The sequence below is a fragment of the Aquarana catesbeiana genome, linkage group LG05 (assembly GCF_042186555.1).
Source record: "Aquarana catesbeiana isolate 2022-GZ linkage group LG05, ASM4218655v1, whole genome shotgun sequence".
In the NCBI taxonomy this organism is placed as follows: domain Eukaryota; kingdom Metazoa; phylum Chordata; class Amphibia; order Anura; family Ranidae; genus Aquarana; species Aquarana catesbeiana.
This window is the reverse complement of record NC_133328.1, coordinates 650,550,966-650,564,811: the sequence shown is the minus strand read 5'-3', so window position 1 is coordinate 650,564,811 and position 13,846 is coordinate 650,550,966. Positions and strand designations below refer to the sequence as shown.

At 48.1% G+C, this 13,846-nt stretch overlaps 1 protein-coding gene across 3 annotated transcripts in view; it reads left to right on the top strand.

Annotated features, from left to right (window-relative positions):
• The window catches only part of LOC141145687 (retinoic acid receptor responder protein 2-like), a 30,955-nt gene extending 25,320 nt beyond the window's left edge, over positions 1-5,635 (top strand). For 2 of the 3 annotated variants that reach the window (XM_073632546.1, XM_073632547.1), the window contains 2 exons: positions 221-323; positions 5,321-5,635. In XM_073632546.1, the coding sequence (XP_073488647.1) occupies positions 221-319 (99 nt within the window). In that variant the 3' untranslated portion in view covers positions 320-323; positions 5,321-5,635. The remainder of the gene's footprint in view (positions 1-220; positions 324-5,320) is intronic. The other variant, XM_073632548.1, reaches the window with a different exon arrangement.
• Positions 5,636-13,846: the final 8,211 nt, after the last annotated feature.

Genomic DNA, 13,846 nt, shown 5'->3' with positions numbered 1-13,846 from the left:
TTGTCCTCCTCATCTGGTTTTTGCCACACACGCTTGTCACCATCTGTCACTTGAAAAGATATAATAAAATATTTACAAAAATGTGAGGGGTGTACTCACTTTTGTAAGATACTGTACATGTGTCAGTGAACAGGTTCAGAGATTTTCTTCCATATTTGGCTCTTTCTTTGAATTTTGATAAAGCAGCTGTGTAATGTGATCTCCCCTCCTCTCTCTATAGGGACGTAAGGCTCGGAGGAATAGTCTGTGTAATGAGGTGGAGATGAAGGTCACTGGGAAGACGATTCCGGGGGTGTACAGCTTCCTGAGAAAGGAGTGAGGGGGTGAGTGTGACGGAGATCTTGGAGTGATCCGGGAGGATTGGATCCGGTGATGACCTCTCCCGCTGATTGAGTACAATGTTCTATCAATGCAAATCACAGAATACAGCAGTCCGAGCCCTGGGTTGTCCAGCTGCTGTAACAAAGTATCCATATCAGACAACTGCGCATTGACCACCCATAGTAAAGCACAGCTGTGCTGCGGGAGCTATGAGGGCGCCCTCTGCTGGTCAACTTTTGAAAATTGTGCTCCATTGGTGATCCCTGGCTTCATCCCTTATCTTTGAATCCCTGACCAATAAAATATTGTGCTGTAACATATTCTGAGACTGGGGTGAGGATGTTAGTTAAATAAAGTGTAACTGCACTTAAATCAGACCTCCGGCCTCACTCTCTAGTCTTGCACGGGTGTATCGGCTCCTCTCCTGGACTGAAATGACTTACTCTGATTTCACTGCACACTGTGTACTTCTCACAGATAGATAGAGCCCACCTCATTTTGTGGTTAAAGGATGTCCAGCATCATATAACCCTTTCCTCCTCAGACTTTCTATGCCTGGCCTGCTCTTTTCATTCAATGCATTTTAGTTCTTACAATTATAAGGGTATTATGTAGGGTGGTCTGTATGCAAATGCAGCCTGCTTAGGGACACCCACTGGACCACTCCTCCAGACTGACATTTACTCAACAAGGCATTTAGATATTTGCAGAGATTCTATTGATTACAGTAAGACAGACCGTGTCTGGTAGATGTGCGGTGAAGTCATAGGAACAGTAAAGCACAATAACTATGCACTAACTGCTGCAGGTATTGAGCAAATATGATGGCCCTCAACTACACCTAAAATAGACAGAAGAAAGGGTGAAATGGACATGGATGGGCAGGAGCAGTAAGAGGGATGATATAGACAAGGTTGGTTAGGAGCAGTAAGAAGTTTGATATGGATAAGGTTGGACAGAAGCAGGAGGAGGGATGATATGGACAAAGTTGGGTAGGAGAAGGAGGAGGGATGATATGGACAAGGTTGGGTAGAGTAGGAGAAGGGATTATATGGACAAGGTTGGGCAGGAGCAGTAGAAGGGATGATATAGAAAAGGCTGGGCAGGAGCAGTATGAGGGATGATATGAACAAGGTTGGGTAGGAGCAGGAGAAGGGATGATGTGGACAAGGTTGGACAGGAGCAGTAGAAGGGATGATATAGAAATGGTTGGGCAGGAGCAGTAGGTGGGATGATATGGACAAGGTTGGGTAGGAGCAGGAGAAGGGATGATATGGACAAGGTTGGACAGGAGCAGTAAGAGGGATGATATGGAAATGGTTGGGCAGGAGCAGGAGAAGGGATGATATGGACAAGGTTGGGCAGGAGCAGTAGGAGGGATGATATAGACAAGGTTGGGAAGGAGCAGTAGAAGGGATGATATGGACAAGGTTGGGCAGGAGCAGTAGAAGGGATGATATGGACAAGGTTGGACAGGAGCAGGAGGAGGGATGATATGGACAAGGTTGGGCAGGAGAAGGGATAATATTGACAAGGTTGGACAGAAGCAGTAGCAGGGATGATATGGACGAGGTTTGCAGGAGCAGGCGAAGGGATGATATGGACAAGGTTGGGCAGGAGCAGTAGAAGGGATGATATGGACAAGGTTGGGCAGGAGCAGTAGGAGGGATGATATAGACAGGGTTCGGGCAGGAGGAGGCATGATATGGACAAGGTTGGACAAAAGCAGTAAGAGGGATGATATGGACGAGGTTTGCAGGAGCAGTAGAAGGGATGATATGGACAAGGTTGGCCAGGAGCAGTAGAAGGTAGGATATGGACAAGGTTGGGCAGGAGCAGGAGAAGGGATGATATGGACAGGGTTGGCCAGGAGCAGTAGAAGGGATGATATGGACAAGGTTGGGCAGGAGCAGTAGAAGGGATGATATGGACAAGGTTGGGCAGGAGCAGTGGGAGGGATGATATGGATGAGGAAGGGCAGGAGCAGTGGGAGGGATGATATGGACAAGGTTGGACAGCAGCAGTAGGAGGGATGATATGGACAAGGTTGGGCAGGAGCAGTGGGAGGGATGATATGGATGTTGCTGGGCAAGAATAGGAGGAGGGACCCTCTTAATATAGATAAGGCTGGGCAGGAGCAGCAGGAGGGACAAATGGACAAGATTGGGTTTGAGCAGTAGGAAGGACATCATGGACAAGTTTAGGCAAGAATAGTAGGTGAGAAGTTATAGAGAATATTCAACAGAAGCAATAGGAGGGAGGATACGGACAAAGTTGGCGGGGAGCAGGAGGAGGGATGATATGGACAATTTTGGACAGGTGCAGTAGAAAAGAATATATGAAAAAATGTTGGGCAGGAGCAATAGAAGGGACAAAATGGACAAGGTTGGTAGGAATGGTAGGTTGGAAGTTATGGACAAGATTATGCAAGAACAGGAGGAACAATATGATATGGACAAGGTTAGGCAAGAGCAGGAGGAGGGATGATATGGACAAGGTTGGGCAGGAGCAGTAGAAGGGATGATATGGACAAGGTTGGGCAGGAGCAGTAGGGGGGATGATATAGAAAGGGTTGGGCAGGAGAAGGGATGATATGGACAAGGTTGGACAGAAGTAGTAGGAGGGATGATATGGACGAGGTTTGCAGGAGCAGGCAGAGGGATGATATGGACAAGGTTGGGCAGGAGCAGTGGGAGGGGTGATATGAACAAGGTTGGGCAGCAGCAGTAGAAGGGATGATATGGACAAGGTTGGCCAGGAGCAGTAGAAGGGATGATATGGACAAGGTTGGGCAGGAGGAGGGATGATATGGACAAGGTTGGACAGAAGCAGTAGGAGGGATGATATGGACGAGGTGTGCAGGAGCAGGCGGAGGGATGATATGGACAAGGTTGGGCAGGAGCAGTGGGAGGGGTGATATGAACAAGGTTGGGCAGCAGCAGTAGAAGGGATGATATGGACAAGGTTGGCCAGGAGCAGTAGAAGGGATGATATGGACAAGGTTGGGCAGGGGCAGGAGAAGGGATGATATGGACAAGGTTGGGCAGAGCAGTAGAAGGGATGATAAGGACAAGGTTGGACAGGAGCAGGAGAAGGGTTGATATGGACAAGGTTGGGCAGGAGCAGTAGAAGGAATGATATGGACAAGGTTGGGCAGGAACAGTGGGAGGGAAGATATGGATGTTGCTGGGCAAGAATAGGAGGAGGGACCCTCTTAATATAGATAAGGCTGGGCAGGAGCAGCAGGAGGGACAAATGGACAAGATTGGGTTTGAGCAGTAGGAAGGACATCATGGACAAGTTTAGGCAAGAATAGTAGGTGGAAAGTTATAGAAAATATTCAACAGGAGCAATAGGAGGGAGGATACGGACAAGGTTGGCCAGGAGCAGGAGGAGGGATGATATGGACAATTTTGGACAGGTACAGTAGAAAAGAATATATGAAAAAAGGTTGGGCAGGAGCAATAGAATGGACAAAATGGACAAGGTTTGTAGGAATGGTAGGTTGGAAATTATGGCTAAGAATATGCAAGAACAGGAGGGACATTATGATATGGACAAGGTTAGGCAGGAGCAGGAGGAGGGATGATATGGACAAGGTTGGGCAGGAGCAGGCGAGCAGTAGGAGGAATGATATGGATAAGGTTGGGCAGGAGCAGTAGGAGGCATGATATCGATAAGGTTGGGCAGGAGCTGTAGGAGGGATGATATAGACAGGTTTGGGCAGGAGTAGGGATGAAATGGACAAGGTTGGACAGAAGCAGTAGGAGGGATGATATGGACGAGGTTTGCAGGAGCAGGCGGAGGGATGATATGGACAAGGTTGGGCAGGAGCAGTAGAAGGGATGATATGGACAAGGTTGGACAGGAGCAGGAGAAGGGATGATATGCACAAGGTTGGGCAGGAGCAGTAGAAGGGAAGATATGGACAAGGTTGGACAGGAGCAGGAGAAGGGATGATATGAACAAGGTTGGGCAGGAGCAGTAGAAGGGATGCTATGGACAAGGTTGGACAGGAGCAGGAGAAGGGATGATATGGATGAGGAAGGGCAGGAGCAGTGGGAGGGATGATATGGACAGGGTTGGACAGAAGCAGTAGGAGGGATGATATGGACAAGGTTGGACAGGAGCAGGAGGAGGGATGATATGGACAAGATTGGGCAGGAACAGTGGGAGGGATGATATGGATGAGGAAGGGCAGGAGCAGTGGGAGGGATGATATGGACAAGGTTGGACAGAAGCAGTAGGAGGGATGATATGGACAAGGTAGGGCAGGAGCAGTAAGAGGAATGATATGGACAAGGTTGGACAGGAGCAGTAAGAGGGATGATATGGACAAGGTTGGGCAGGAGCAGTGGGAGGGATGATATGGATGTTGCTGGGCAAGAATAGGAGGAGGGACCCTCTTAATATAGATAAGGCTGGGCAGGAGCAGCAGGAGCGACAAGATTGGGTTTGAGCAGTAGGAAGGACATCATGGACAAGTTTAGGCAAGAATAGTAGGTGGGAAGTTATAGAAAATATTCAACAGGAGCAATAGGAGGGAGGGTATGGACAAGGTTGGCCGGGAGCAGGAGGAGGGATGATATGGACAATTTTGGACAGGTGCAGTAGAAAAGAATATATGAAAAAAGGTTGGGCAGGAGCAATAGAACGGACAAAATGGACAAGGTTGGTAGGAATGGTAGGTTGGAAGTTATGGACAAGATTATGCAAGAACAGGAGGGACAATATGGACAAGATTGGGCAAGAGCAGTAGGTGGGATAATGGGAACAAGGTTGGTCAGGAGTAGTGAAGATATGGACAAGGTTGGGTAGGAGCAGGATGAGGGATCATATGGACAAGGTTGGGTAGGAGAACAAGGTTGGTTTGGAGTAGTAGGTAGGACAGTATGGACAAGGTTGGGCAGAATACGGGGGCATGATTAGGTGTTTAGAATTAGGAACTGGTCCTCATTCTCCACACTGATTATTTCTCTCTCTTTGTTTTCTGCTCCAGTCTAGACGTTGGATGAGAAGATCCCGAATATCGGGTACTGGGGAAGATACCATATACCCGAGTCAGTCCGTCCTCCTATAATCCACTGTATCTGTATATAGTATAAGAGCATTTCTATATGAATATTAGAGCCATAGCTCAGTAGCAGAGTGTGATGTATGTACAGAAGGGTCAGACTGTTGTAGGATGGGGATTAGAGAGGTGACAATGAGGCCACCAGAGACCCACTAATGTGACAACCCATCTTTGTGTCTATGGAGAGCTGTGACACTGAAATCACCTGCAGAGGATGGAATAAAGTGACAAGACTTGTAATGTGCCTATTGTATACCTGGGGAGGGGTTTACATCACCAACACACTAATTTTCACTTGCAATGTGCCTCTAAACTTGCTAGAAAATATGACTTTTCCGGGAACTCTCTAATATAGCCTTCGCTTTCCTTCTACGTCATATCCCCCACCTCTTCTGGGAGTGTCTAATTACCGTCTGTGCTGGCCCAGCTACTCTGCCTCTCCCCTCACATCCTCACATCCCTAAATAACATTTACATAGCTGCCGGGAGAGGATTAAAGGCGAATATTGAGTGACAGCTCTGAGGGCTGCTGACATCACATCCAAGATGGCAGCACCCAGCAGCAGTCCTGTACCATGTCTGCAGTCTCTGACCATCTCCTGTACTAAGTCTGCAGTCTCTGATCATCTCCTGTATTATGTCTGCAGTCTCTGATCATCTCCTGTACTATGTCTGCAGTCTCTGATCATCTCCTGTATCATGTCTGCAGTCTCTGATCATCTCCTGTACTATGTCTGCAGTCTCTGACCATCTCCTGTACCATGTCTGCAGTCTCTGACCATCTCCTGTACTATGTCTGCAGTCTCTGACCATCTCCTGTACTAAGTCTGCAGTCCCTGACCATCTCCTGTACTATGTCTGCAGTCTCTGATCATCTCCTGTATTATGTCTGCAGTCTCTGATCATCTCCTGTACTATGTCTGCAGTCTCTGATCATCTCCTGTATCATGTCTGCAGTCTCTGATCATCTCCTGTACTATGTCTGCAGTCTCTGATCATCTCCTGTACTATGTCTGCAGTCTCTGATCATCTCCTGTATTATGTCTGCAGTCTCTGATCATCTCCTGTACTATGTCTGCACAGTGGCGTCACTAGGGTTGGTGTCACCGGGTGCGGTAAAAAATGGTGTCACCCCCCTCCAGCATTAAGCCAGGCTAGTGCATTGATGTGGCTCTCCCCCCTTAACCTGCCACAGTGGTTGGAACCGGGATGTGAGGGATAAGGGGATAATTGGAGCCGGGATGGGATCGGAGGGGAATGAATGGAGTCGGGATGGGATTAGAGGGGGTGGATGGAGACAGAATGGGATTGGAGGGGTTGATGGAGCCAGGATAGGATCAGAGGGGATGGATGGAGTCGGGATGGGATTAGAGGGGAATGGATGGAGCCGGGATGGGATTGGAGGGGGTGAATGGAGCTGGGATGGGATCGGAGGGGTGGATGGAGCCAGGATAGGATTGGAGGGGATGGATGGGGCTGGGATGGGATCGGAGGGGAATGGATGAAGCCGGGATAGGATCAGAGGGGATGAATGGAGCTGGGTTGGGATCAGAGGGGATAGATGGAGCCGGGATGGGATTGGATGGGATGGATGGACCCGGGATAGGATCGGAGGGGATGGATGGAACCAGGATGGATGGAGCCAGGATGGGATCGGTGGGGGTGGATGGAGCCGGGATGGGATCGGAGGGGGTGGATGGAGCTGGGATAGGATCAGAGGGGTGGATGGAGCCAGGAGAGGATCAGAGGAGATGGATGGAGCCAGGATGGGATTGGAGGGGATGGATGGAGCCGGGATGAGATCGGAGGAGGTGCTTGGAGCCGGGATGGGATCGGAGGGGGTGGATGGAGCCAGAATAGGATCGGAGGGGATGGATGGAGCCAGGATGGGATCAGAGGGGATGGATGGAGCCGGGATGGGATCGGAGGAGGTGGATGGAGCTGGGATGGGATTAGAGGATATGTACTAGGGGGTGCTTTGGGAAGGAAGAGGAATTGTGCTGGGGGGTCAAACTTCAAATCTGCCCCCTCCTTCTACTTCTAGCACGAGTTCTAACCCAAATCAAAGCCCCCTAGCACATATCCTCTAACCCCCACCCCCTCCCTAAAATCACTCCTAGCAGCATAGATGTTACCTGTCAATTCCCCACCTCCCAATCGCCATGTTCCCCTCCCCTGCAATATTCCTGTTACTTTACTTACAGTACCTTAGCGCCGGGCAGATGCTGTAGAGCAGTGTCCCTCCTCCTCCCGGTCTGTGTACTTGTAAGGAGGAGGAGGAGGCGGCGGCTATAGTCCAGTCTGCAGTGAATGTTATGGAGCCAGCGGGGAGAGATGACTGTAGTGTGCGGGACGGTGGGATCCCGGGCACCTTGTCTCTCTGCCTCACTCCCTCCTCCCCCATTCTAACTGCACATCGCGTGCAGCTGAAGAAGTTCCAGAAGAGAGGGAGGGAGCCGCGCGGTACCGGTACTTGCCTGAGCCTGGTGTCACCCTCTGCAGGGTGGCACCCGGGTGCGGACCGCACCCCCCGCACCCCCCTAGCAACGCCTCTGTGTCTGCAGTCTCTGATCATCTCCTGTATTATGTCTGCAGTCTCTGATCATCTCCTGTACTATGTCTGCAGTCTCTGATCATCTCCTGTATTATGTCTGCAGTCTCTGATCATCTCCTGTACTATGTCTGCAGTCTCTGATCATCTCCTGTATTATGTCTGCAGTCTCTGATCATCTCCTGTACTATGTCTGCAGTCTCTGATCATCTCCTGTAGTATGTCTGCAGTCTCTGATCATCTCCTGTACTATGTCTGCAGTCTCTGATCATCTCCTGTACTATGTCTGCAGTCTCTGATCATCTCCTGTATTATGTCTGCAGTCTCTGATCATCTCCTGTATTATGTCTGCAGTCTCTGATCATCTCCTGTATTATGTCTGCAGTCTCTGATCATCTCCTGTATTATGTCTGCAGTCTCTGATCATCTCCTGTACTATGTCTGCAGTCTCTGATCATCTCCTGTACTATGTCTGCAGTCTCTGATCATTTCCTGTACTATGTCTGCAGTCTCTGATCATCTCCTGTACTATGTCTACAGTCTCTGATCATCTCCTGTACTATGTCTGCAGTCTCTGATCATCTCCTGTAGTATGTCTGCAGTCTCTGATCATCTCCTGTATTATGTCTGCAGTCTCTGATCATCTCCTGTATTATGTCTGCAGTCTCTGATCATCTCCTGTATTATGCCTGTATTTTAGAAAAAAAAACAGCCTAGCTTTTGGCAAATCGTTTATTAAAAAAATAAAAATCACCCCAAAATGTCCTTTGTTGTAAACCCGTCATCAATCAAGATCAGGCCTGTGCTGGCCATCGGGACTACTGGGAGTTTCCCGGTGGGCCGATTGGCAGTGGGCCACTACACTTCTGACTCTCTCCGAGTCTCCATTGTCATTGTTAGAATAACGCCGTCGCCGGGCGGCTCCGCTCCTGCACCCGGCGGGCGGCGTCACACAAGCACCGGCATCATCATGACGCTGGCTGCCACTCACTAGTCACTCCCCCAGGCTCTCCCCCTAACATTACAGCCTTGGGCAGCCTCTTTGTCCTGGCGCCGTGACGTCACTCACGGCCGGAGGGCGGAGGCGGCCTGGGGACATAGGAGGAGGAGGCGGAGCCAGGAGCGTAGCGTAGCAAGCAAGCCTGCATCCAAGAGGAGCCGAGGCCGAGCCAGCGCCGCTGAGGAGGAGGATTCGGAAGTTACCTTACCAGAACCAAGTTGCAGGTAGCCAGCCAGTACAGTCAGACAGGGACCAAATCGACTGTGACTGTGTGTGATTCAAGTAAGCACTAATACTTTACTAATAAGAAAGTAACTGAGTAATATGTAATAGTAACTGAATATGCAGCATGGCGGGGGTAGGGGTAAATCTGTACTGTAAATGTACTGCCACTGGACTGGTCATGGTTAAATTATTAATCAGTTACCATGACCAGTGGCATTAAATTAATAATTGACCAGTGGCATTAAACTAATAATTGACCAGTGGCATTATATTAATATTAATGCCAATGTGGCATTAATATTAATATAATGCCACTGGTCAATTATTAATTTAATGCCACTGGTCAATTATTAATTTAATGCCACTGGTCAATTATTATTTAATGCCACTGACCACGGTAACTGAAGAATAATTTAATGCCACTGGTCAATTATTAATTTAATGCCACTGGTCAATTATTAATTTAATGCCACTGGCCACGGTAACTGATGAATAATTTAATGCCACTGGTCAATTATTAATTTAATGCCACTGGTCAATTATTAATTTAATGCCACTGGCCACGGTAACTGATGAATAATTTAATGCCACTGGTCACGGTAACTGATTAATAATTTAATGTCACTGGTCACGGTTGCGTATTTGCGCAATTGCGTATAGTTTATATACTGTTTTTGTGTGTGTTTGCAAAATTAAAGTGGGCCGGTCTGGATGAAGTCCAGGGCCAAATTTTTGTCCCAGTCCAGCCCTGATCAAGATGCCCGCCTTCCGCCAACTCACTGAAAAAAGGAACCTGATGGCTAAGTGCACACAACCGATCCTGATGGCCTGTACCTCCCCAAGCTGTCAGCAGATTTCTAAGGGAGGGAAATACTACCTTGAAAATATATGATGGACTTTATAGGCACTGAGATACACATAACTGAATTAAAATGTAGGTATTTTTATTACAAAAAAAAATTTGTGTGACATATCAAACAGGAAATATCTATATTGTGATTGTATTTTAAAAAACTTTGGGGGTTATTTATGAAAGGCAAATCCACTTTGCACTACAAGTGCACTTGGAAGTGCAGTCACTGCAGTCACTGTAAATCTGAGGGGTAGATCTGAAATGAGGGGAAGCTCTGCTGATTTTATCATCCAATCATGTACAAGCTAAAATGTTTTTTTTTATTTTCCTTGCCTGTCCCCCTCAGATGTACAGCGACTCCACTTCCAAGTGCACTTGTAGTGCAAAGTGGATTTGCCTTTAGTAAATAACCCCCAGTGTGTCTGTTTTACATTTAAAAAAATGTAATAAGAATACTTAAATTTGAATTCAATTATGTGTATCTCAGTGCCTATAAAAGTCCATCATATATTTTCAAGGTAGTATTTCCAATTAAATTAGGATATGGCACATTTCCATCAATCTTGTAGCCACAGTGCCACCCTGTGGCGAAACAAATTCCTCTTTAGCTTTATAAGGGAAGGGGGGAGGAAAGTGGTGACATCATTGATCAAAGATGGCCATGACCATTGTTGGCCTATATCATTGACCAAATATGTCCAGCAGCCATATTTGGGCAGTGAGGTCACTGCTACCCCCTGCCCTTGCCTAAAAGTGGCAGGAATTCTCCATGGCATCAGTGATTCACCAGCAGCTCTCTTTGGAACCAGTGACAGCAGGAAGCCATCATATATAGAACCCCTTATAATGTACTCTTGCATCCCTTGTATTACAAATACTTTCTGAGTACATACTAACAATTCGTTTGGTTCAAGCTCCTCAGGCTCGGAGACTGTTGTGTCAAAGGTGGTGTCCCTGTTAGAGCACTATGGTCCTGGAACATAAAAAGTGGAGTTTGAGTTTTAGGACCTCAAAGAATCTGTATCATTCACTTGCCATGAGGAAGTTTGACCCCCTAAAACACATCTTTCTTACTGGTGGTTTCCCAGCAAACTCTCATAAGTTTCACGTTCCACAATTGGGGCTAAAGATAGATCAAGTGGTGGGAGTGGGGAATGGAGGGTTAGAGTTTATGTAGAGTGAGTGCTGCTGAAGATATGCAGAGGAAGGAGAAGAACCTCAGGTGGAGGAGAAGGAAACAAAGCCTCAGGTGGAGGAGAAGGAAACAAAACCTCAGGTGGGAGTGTAGGAAACAAAGTCTGAGGTGGAGGAGAAGGAAACAAAGTCTGAGGTGGAGGAGAAGGAAACAAAGTCTGATGGAGGAGGAGAAGGAAACAAAGTCTGAGGTGGAGGAGAAGGAAACAAAGTCTGATGGAGGAGGAGAAGGAAACAAAGTCTGAGGTGGAGGAGAAGGAAACAAAGTCTGAGGTGGAGAAGGAAACAAGGCCTCAGGTGGAGGAGAAGGAAACAAAACCTCAAGTGGGGGTGTAGGAAACAAAGTCTGAGGTGGAGGAGAAGGAAACAAAGTCTGAGGTGGAGAAAAAGGAAACAAAGCCTCAGGTGGAGAAGAAGGATACAAAGCCTCTGGTGGAGGAGAAGGAAACAAAGTCTCAGGTGGGGGAGAAGGAAACAAAGCCTCTGGTGGAGAAGGAAACAAAGCCTCAGGTGGGGGAGAAGGATACAAAGCTTCTGGTGAAGGAGAGGGAAACAAAATCTCAGGTGGAGGAGAAGGAAACAAAGCCTCTGGTGGAGGAGAAGGAAACAAAGCCTCTGGTGGAGAAGGAAACAAAATCTCAGGTGGGGAGAAGGAAACAAAACCTCAGGTGGAGGAGAAGGAAACAAAGCCTCTGGTGGAGGAGAAGGAAACAAAGCCTCAGGTGGGGGAGTAGGAAACAAAATCTGAGGTAGATGGGAAGGAAACAAAAACCTCAGGTGGGGGTGTAGGAAACAAAGTCTGAGGTGAAGGAGAAGGAAACAAAGCCTCAGGTGGAGGAGAAGGAAACAAAGCCTCAGGTGGAGGAGAAGGAAACAAAACCTCAGGTGGGAGTGTAGGAAACAAAGTCTGAGGTGGAGGAGAAGGAAACAAAGTCTGAGGTGGAGGAGAAGGAAACAAAGTCTGATGGAGGAGGAGAAGGAAACAAAGTCTGAGGTGGAGGAGAAGGAAACAAAGTCTGAGGTGGAGAAGGAAACAAGGCCTCAGGTGGAGGAGAAGGAAACAAAACCTCAAGTGGGGGTGTAGGAAACAAAGTCTGAGGTAGAGGAGAAGGAAACAAAGTCTGAGGTGGAGAAAAAGGAAACAAAGCCTCAGGTGGAGAAGAAGGATACAAAGCCTCTGGTGGAGGAGAAGGAAACAAAGTCTCAGGTGGGATAGAAGGAAACAAAGCCTCTGGTGGAGAAGGAAACAAAGCCTCAGGTGGGGGAGAAGGATACAAAGCCTCTGGTGAAGGAGAGGGAAACAAAATCTCAGGTGGAGGAGAAGGAAACAAAGCCTCTGGTGGAGGAGAAGGAAACAAAGCCTCTGGTGGAGGAGAAGGAAACAAAATCTCAGGTGGGGGAGAAGGAAACAAAGCTTCAGGTGGAGGAGAAGGAAACAAAGCCTCTGGTGGAGGAGAAGGAAACAAAGCCTCAGGTGGGGGAGTAGGAAACAAAATCTGAGGTAGATGAGAAGGAAACAAAAACCTCAGGTGGGGGTGTGGGAAACAAAGTCTGAGGTGAAGGAGAAGGAAACAAAGCCTCAGGTGGAGGAGAAAGGAAACAAAGTCTAAGGTGGGGGAGAAGGAAACAAAGCCTCAGGTGGAGGAGAAGGAAACAAAGCCTAGGTGGAGGAGAAAGAAACAAAGTCTCTGGTGGAGGAGAAGGAAACCAAACCTCAAGTGGGGGTGTAGGAAACAAGTCTCAGGTGGAGGAGAAGGAAACAAAACCTCAGGTGGGGGAGAAGGAAACAAAACCTCAGATGGAGGAGAAAGAAACAAAACCTCAGGTGGAGAAAAAGGAAACAAAGCCTCAGGTGGAGGAGAAGGATACAAAGCCTCTGGTGGAGGAGAAGGAAACAAAGTCTCAGGTGGGGGACAAGGAAACAAAGTCTCTGGTGGAGAAGGAAACAAAGCCTCAGGTGGGGGAGAAGGATACAAAGCCTCTGGTGAAGGAGAGGGAAACAAAATCTCAGGTGGGGGAGAAGGAAACAAAGCCTCAAGTGGAGGAGAAGGAAACAAAGCCTCTGGTGGAGGAGAAGGAAACAAAGCCTCTGGTGGAGGAGAAGGAAACAAAATCTTAGGTGGGGGAGAAGGAAACAAAGCCTCAGGTGGAGGAGAAGGAAACAAAGCCTCTGGTGGAGGATAAGGAAACAAAGCCTCAGGTGGGGGAGTAGGAAACAAAATCTGAGGTAGATGAGAAGGAAACAAAACCTCAGGTGGGGGTGTGGGAAACAAAGTCTGAGGTGAAGGAGAAGGAAACAAAGCCTCAGGTGGAGGAGAAAGGAAACAAAGTCTAAGGTGGGGGAGAAGGAAACAAAGCCTCAGGTGGAGGAGAAGGAAACAAAGCCTCTGGTGGAGGAGAAGGAAACAAAGCCTCTGGTGGAGGAGAAGGAAATAAACCTCAGGTGGAGGAGAAGGAAACAAAGCCTCAGGTGGGGGAGTAGGAAACAAAGTCTGGGGTGGAGAAGAAGGAAACAAGGCCTCAAGTGGGAGGAAAAGGAAATAAAGCGTCAGGTGGAAAAGTAAGTGTCAGGAACGTGCTGGCCATATAGCGAATGTGAGCGAATGTGAGTGCTTATGCGCATGCACG